Genomic DNA, 7,625 nt, shown 5'->3' on the forward strand with positions numbered 1-7,625 from the left:
AAAATGGTGTTTGAACATGTTATCCAACAAGCAAAAGGGGTCACGAGCATCATGGAATGATTTGTTCCGCCGAACCCATGCACTAAACAAATATGCATATGTGAATTAAGCCAGTTGAAAAGGGCTCCGTGTCTAACCCGTGCATCCAAGCTCAAATCACCCTCCTCATAAATTAGAATAATTTAAAATATCATCTCGCCAAGAATAAAAACATAAATAAACTGTTTGGTCCCCTCACGACAAAAAACTATATTCTGCACTATGTTTGGAATCTTATTCTCTGCAAATTTATGTGCTGTTCCAGGAGACTAAACAGACACCCAAGAAAAGGTTGTTGATTTAGAAAAGTCGAATAATCCAAGGCTCCAATAAGGAACTTTTGAACAGGTAACAGAGTCACTGTGAATTACATAGGGGATCATTAAGATTTTGATGAGCAAAAGGAGCCGAAGAATGGTATATGATCTACAGAAACTGTGTTTACAAAACGAATCTCAATGATGTTGTCTGCACGAACGATTGACAGGTCGGGAATCCAGAAGCTTGTTGTTTCAATGGTGGGGAGCGGACCGAGCATGCAAAAGAGGCTGTAGAGCCTTGACAACAATGCTCATATTTGGCCGGAAATCAGCTTCATATTGGACGCACAAGGCGGCAACAGCAGCCAACTGTTTCAAGCACACAAATTGTGATCAGTGGATTTGAAGTAAACCAACTGCCTGCCTTTTCAATTAGTCTATAACTGGCCAGACCAAAAGTATGTCGTGTTCTTGTCCATCCAATCAACAATTTAAAGATAACATAATTATATATGTGTGTAACTGTGTATACATATTAAGGAATCGTAGCAATGGCAAGTATTTCTTGGAATCAAGTAAACTGGTGGTGAATAATTACTCAATGTGTTCCCGATTACCTTTGCAACTGCCTTGGAAGGGTATTCTCCATTGAGTCTAGCATCAACACACTGCTTCACCTTATCCTCACTGAGTTTTGGTGTTGCCTAAAAGAATCATAAATTCGAGAAAAAAACTCAGCGAAATGAAAGATGAAAACCAGTAACCAATAAAATTCTCCGCTTCCACCCGTCCTGAATGAATAAAACAAAAGATGCAAGAACCAAGCATGAGTTACAAGTAGACAAGAACTAGGATGAAATTAGTACCCATGTCACAAGGCTCTGCTGCCCACGCGGCAATGTGTGATCAACAGGTTTACGCCCAGTCAAGAGTTCAAGCAACACTACACCAAAGCTGTAGACATCACTTTTTGAACTCAGCTGTCCAGTCATTGCATATCTGCCATTCGGAATCACAGACAAGAATTACAAGGGGATATATGCCAAATCAAAATTTTGGGCGTACATCATAACATGATTATACGGTACATCAAGGAAGAAATTACTCTGGAGCATGATAACCAAAAGTCCCAAGAACACGAGTAGAATGAAGACGTGCTGCCATATCAGGTGCTTGATTTGACAGATCAAAATCAGCAATCTTTGCAACATCATCATCAAAAAGCAGTATATTGCAGGACTTAATATCACGATGGATTATATGAGGCTGCGCCTTTTCATGTAGATATTCAAGTCCTCTCGCTGCTCCTACAGCAATTTTAACCCTTTGTACCCATGACAGAACCGGACCTGGCTGTGCTCCCTTAACACCTTTCCGACCTATAGCCACATAAAGAGAAACAAATTTCTATTAGCATAGAGATGAAGGCGATCTTACTAATTATCAAAGAGATAAAGCTCAAAAATTTGCAGCTGATGAGCAATTTTCTATTGTTTGGAGGCCAACCCGCTCGTTTAGCAGATTACATGAAACACTAGGCGTCATTAAACACAAACAACTATCATCAACTAATTGACCTTCAACCTATAAGTTATTAAGCCTCATTCAAAATTTGTAAACAAAAAAAAAAATTCTGTGTGCATAAAGCTTCACCAAAAAAAGATCTATGTGGTACTTGATTACAAATTTACAACTTTTGGAGGCTGTAAATAACACCACACGATAGGAATGCGGAAATGTTACTTACCATGGAGAATATCATGAAGGGACCCCTTAGGAGCATACTCATAGGCAAGGAGACGGAGAGGGCCATCAATACAATAACCAACAAGCTCGACAACATTCTCATGTTTTAGTCTTGAAACCATCGAGACCTGTAAATTTATGCTCCAAGCATTAAATAAATTTGAGCAGCAAATAGCGTACCATGTCAAGTATCAAACACAAAACATTCCGCAGACTTAACCTGCGACAAGAATTCTCGCTCTGGTTGTTTACTGGAGTCTAACTTCTTAATAGCCGCAGCAGGCCCACTTTTCAGAACACCATGATATACTCTTCCATATGAACCCTCACCGATTAAAGATTTCGTGCCAAAGTTATCTGTCAAATCTTTCAATTCATCCACTGGAATGGCAGCGACAGCAATGGGGAGGATATTTACAACCTGAGTATCCTTGGGTGCAGCTTCTTTCTGATAGTAACCTCCACTATTGCCTAAATTTCAAATGTCGAGTTTTGCATCAATCAAACAATAAGCCGTAAACAGTGGATATCTAAAATCAAATGGCATAGAAGTTGACCTGACTAATTCCAACTGAAAAAGTAATGGAATATGTCATTATTATCAATGCACTCAGAATAAGAACATCGTATATATACACCCACGCGGTACCTGCTGAGTGATTTGTTACATGCGGTCGAGTCTCAGAAGCTTTACGGAAATCATCTTGTACACAACAACTGAAGCAGCTCATGATGTTTTTATCTGAAGAAACAGTTGAAAACCATCTTAAGCAATCTTACGTTGACAAACCGCGGGCAATAAAATTTATCTAACAAAGATCAATGGTTTCTGGATAGTTATAAAGTCTGGCTTAATTTCAGACTAGTTCAATCTGTTATAAGTTACTAAAACCTCAATGAATTAACATGCTTTATTCTAAATCAATGTTATTCAAACAAGAGAAACGATGAAGAAGCACCTGGATATCACCCAAAAAATTAAAAAAACACAACCAAAAATCTGTATCAAAAGTTAAATCCATCAATTTATTCATTTCACAAATTAAACAAAATCAAAGTAAAAATTCAAAATTCCCACTTAAGATCCATCAACAAGGAGAGATTCATTTTTACAACAGAACATAAAATTCAAAGCTTTCTATTTCTACATGTTCCTCTTGAGTCCCTGTCTCAAAAAAACAAACAGATACACAATAAATCAAAAGAAAAAGAAGCCACAATTAGAAAAAAGTGCATCTAAAACAAATAAATTTACAAAAATAAAAAATAAAAAAAAAGTAGCAGAATTGTGGGGAATGATGTCTCTCACCTTGGTATGTTTATATGGTTCTTCTGGCAATTGGGTTTTTTGAGTTTTGAGTGAAGTGTTCGGATTGGAGTGATGAGAGTGATCAGGCCGGCTATGGAGGCCAGCAGGAGAGGGAGAGGGGAAGGAGGCGCACGTCAGCAATGTACAGAAGGCATGCAAATGGGGAGGTTGGGATGTCTCTCTGTCTCTCTGTCTATCTGTTCTGGCTTTGACTTACGTTAGAAGAGAGGACACAAAGACAACAACCGAATTTTGTGTTTTCACTCTTAAACTCCTCGGTCTTCACGATCTTTTGCGGATTTCGAAACTGTCAAAAACCAGTTGGGATGTTAAATCTTTTTAATTTTTTTTTTAATTTTCAACTTTTTGTAATAGATGGTAAGTTATTTGATATAAATATCTCCACTCAATTGCGTTCTTAGTTTAAGTTCTCTGATTTATTTTTAAGTGTGCATTAACCTAAGATATCGCTTCTACTAAAACAGTACAAGTAACAACGCCATTTACAGTTATTAATTAAAATTTTAATAAATAAAAATAACAGTGCTGTTTTCTAAAAAAGTAAAACATCAAAAGTATTAATCATACTAAAAACTAGCATTTGTCTACATACTTTGTATGTATGTACATATTTCTTTTAGAAAATGAGAAGGAGAGAGAGAAAACGTGTGGGGTGAGAGATTTTTGTTTTTGATTTTGATTTTGATTTTTTGAATTTTTGATTTTTTTAAATATTGAATGTATTTTAACATCACATGTAGGTGATGTTTTAATAAAAAATAATAAAATTTGGACATATGAAATTACATTATTGCCCATCTTTTTTTTTGGTGTCATAGAAGACTAATTTATCTTTTCACTCTTTTTTTATTGACAAAGAGAGTTTTATTAATTAGTAGAAATATTAAAAGGGGATGAATATTAAAAGAGAGTTTTATTAAAAGTACTATTATTGACTTTTTAGTGTAAAAATATTATTTTTTATTAAAATAAACAGTACCGAAAGCTTTCTGTTAAAGTTCCTAAAAGAAAAAAAGATGAAAACCCAGTTGACGTGTTATTTTGATGAAAGTGGCTGGCATATTGTTTGTATAATATTATTCACGTACTTTCTATACATATTAAACTACATAAAGCAGAGCAAAAGCAATTATTCCTCTCCAAAATTCTTCTACCCAATCTCAGTTTATATGTGCATGTTACGCCTCGTTGCAACGTCATCTTGAGTCATGGGTTGTTCATTTAGATTAGTAAATTATTTCGCTCCTTAGAGGTGTGCGATGCAAGAAGATTTGTAATTAACTAGTTTAATTACGAATATTTACATTTGCATCGGATGATTTAAGGTATTAAGTTCAAACCTCTCTCCTTGACTCTTGTCCTTTGATTTTAATATATGTTAATTCCAGATTAAATTATGTTAATGTGATTTGCATTACATTTTTATATGCACCGCCGTTTTGAAGATGTGGATTCTGGAGGGATTGTTCCTCTGTGTAAGTATGTCTTAATGGGCTTTTAAATTTAGATGCTTTGTTGGATAATTTTTCATTGTGGTTGAAACGTTAAAGCGTACTCCATATATTATTATATAATTAGAGGGACATTTAAAAAAAAAAAACTTTCTACTGATGACATGTGATGTATTGTACTATGTTCTAAATATACTGAAAAATTTCTCGCCTCATTGACCGTTTTCATTGACTAAACATCGATTTCTTTTAAACTTTTGATTAAAATGCTTTTTCTAGTTAATTAAGCCATTTTATGTACAAAATTACACTTATGATATATTTTCTTTGTCAAAAGATAAAAGTTTTATTGAATTTCAATATAAACGTTTTCATTTTCAGCAAGAATATTAAAAAAAAATCTGGATCAAGAACATCCCACCGGAAATCACCTCCATGCGAGGTAACATATGAGGCTACAACATGCACAGCGACATTTCCTTTTCGCTTTACATACAAAAACCTCACCTCTCCTTGTTGAGACACCAAACTTATAATGTCATGAATAAAACATTACGAACCAGCATCTATAGAATACGCTTCTTGAAGCATTCGAATCAACGACTGAGAATCAGATTCGATTTCCACCAACGCAGCACGAATCGCCGCAGCTTCAGCCATAGCCGCGTTGTTGAAGAATAAACCCCCTGCGCCACCCGCCATTTGCAACAACCCTGCGAAGTCCCTCATAAGTTATGAGTCATAACCCATCTGTATCCTCCCTGTAAAGACTTCCCACGCCAGGCACCGTCACAATTAACCTTTAGTACACCATAGGTGGGCCTCCTCCACCGTACCTGCTGCCCAACAAAAATAGCACCATTCGTTTCCACATAGGGGTCAGCAGCCTTGCTGATTGGTAATATGGCATGCTCTAAATTCTAGGAGTAGATGCCGCACCAAATTAACCCCATCCATGGGATTAATTAATGTACCTTTGAAAACCATTGCATTTCGACTCTTCCAGATTCTCCACTAGACAAACACGCACTCCTGCAAAAGAAGACATACCATTGCTAAATGAAAACTTACCAATGCCAAATTAAAATATATCAACGCTAAATCAAAATGTATTGATGCGAGGTGAATAAGTCTCAACACAAAATGAAAACGGTCAAATTAAAATGTATCGACCAAATTTATTTACCGGTATTAGACAAAGTACGGACCTAATTTATTTACCCGTTCTATACATGCCACTTCAAGTAATGCTTAGAAAGTACATGCCTACTAACACACAATTAACTTTATAAATTAAATATGAAAATAAACATACAAATCAACAATATTAATAAAATCGCTTTGAAAAAAATGTATAAAGTTAAATTGAATATAGAAACAAACGTACCAATCAACAATATGAGTAAAATTGCTTTAAAAAATAATATATATATATATATATATATATATATATATATATATATATATATATCAAACGATTGTGGTGGCACTAGTGGCGGTTGTGGTTATGGTGATCGTGGTGGCAGTTGTGATGATTGTGGTGGCGGTGCAGTGGTGGTGGTTGTGGTTACAGTGGTGGTGGCGGCGGTGATGTAAGGTTAGTGTTTATAGTGGTAGGTGGTGGCAATCATTTTATTCTCCAAGGGTTAAATGTGTGTAGAAGGATAAAATATGTTATTTTAAAAAACCAATGAAGGTATTACAAGAATTGAAAAAATTCATTAAATGCTCAATTCCTTTTAAAAACAACCTATATGCTTCTTTTAAAAATTGTTGTAAGGAGACTATTGTTTTTAAAATAAACATAATATTTTATTTTTACCAAACACTTTTTACTGTTTAATTATAAATGAAACAAATTTCAATAAAAAAAAAAACTGTTGATGCACAAAATCAGTGAGAACTTTGGTACAACAGAAAGTGTTAAGTTTGTGACATTCGCTAGATTGCTCCGGTCATTAGTAAGGATAAGTATGTAAATGGATAGAGATAGGGAAGCAAACTCAAGATGTATGTGGTTCATCCAGATTGGCTACGTCCACGGAGTAGAGGAGTTCTCATTAGTTGTGAAGGGTTTACACAAGTACATAGGTTCAAGCTCTCTTTTAGTGATACAAGTGAATGATTTAGTACAAATGACATTAGGGAATATTGTGAGAGAATGATCTCTATTTATAGAAGAGAGTTTCTAGTTTCATTCTGACTTTGACACGTGTCGTGTTGTGATTGGCTTTTGATGTTGACACGTGTCGCGCTATGATTGGCTTCTGATGTCGACACGTGTCGCGCTGTGATTAGCCTCCTGGTTGGAGGGAAACTCTTCTGGGTCCTTGATGGTATAACGTTGACCGGTACTCAGTAGTTTCGGGATTGGTCAAGTATGGTACAAACAGTGCTCCCCTAAGTTCCCGAGTGAGGAAAACTCCTCGGTTGGGGACTTGCAAGATCCAAGCCATTGAGTAATCACGAAACTTCTAAGTACCAAAGTGTGGTATCATTTTCACTTGTCTTATCTGTCTCATACGTAGATGTGGCATCTTCTCTGGAAGTACTTTTCCTCCATCCAAGGGTGATATCTTTAACCGATGAAGATGCACAAGGTAATGTATCAATTTCACTTGAAGCTTACTTGTAGTTTTGGGTTTGGTCAAGTGCGATACAAAACCCTATAGTAGGAGCCCCCCAAGTCGCCGAGCTAGGAGATTTGCCGAAGGAGGTAACATACAAGGTAAGCAATCAGACTTCCAAGCAAGCAACCTGGATCGGAGGTTCGACTTCGGATTCTGGTTGATTGATTTT

At 36.0% G+C, this 7,625-nt stretch overlaps 1 protein-coding gene across 1 annotated transcript; it reads right to left on the reverse strand.

The window, feature by feature from the left end:
* Nucleotides 1–315: 315 nt before the first annotated feature.
* On the reverse strand, nt 316–3,665 carry LOC126596022 (pto-interacting protein 1-like). Its single transcript, XM_050262449.1, has 8 exons — nt 3,355–3,665; nt 2,695–2,787; nt 2,266–2,516; nt 2,047–2,173; nt 1,405–1,678; nt 1,166–1,298; nt 917–1,003; nt 316–668 (listed from the first exon to the last, which is right to left on the reverse strand). The coding sequence occupies exons 2-8, from the start codon at nt 2,774–2,776 to the stop codon at nt 552–554; spliced, it is 1,071 nt and encodes a 356-aa protein (XP_050118406.1). The 5' UTR covers nt 2,777–2,787; nt 3,355–3,665; the 3' UTR covers nt 316–551.
* Between the last annotated feature and the right edge of the window lie 3,960 nt (nt 3,666–7,625).

This window comes from Malus sylvestris, chromosome 13 (genome assembly GCF_916048215.2).
Source record: "Malus sylvestris chromosome 13, drMalSylv7.2, whole genome shotgun sequence".
Classification (NCBI taxonomy): domain Eukaryota; kingdom Viridiplantae; phylum Streptophyta; class Magnoliopsida; order Rosales; family Rosaceae; genus Malus; species Malus sylvestris.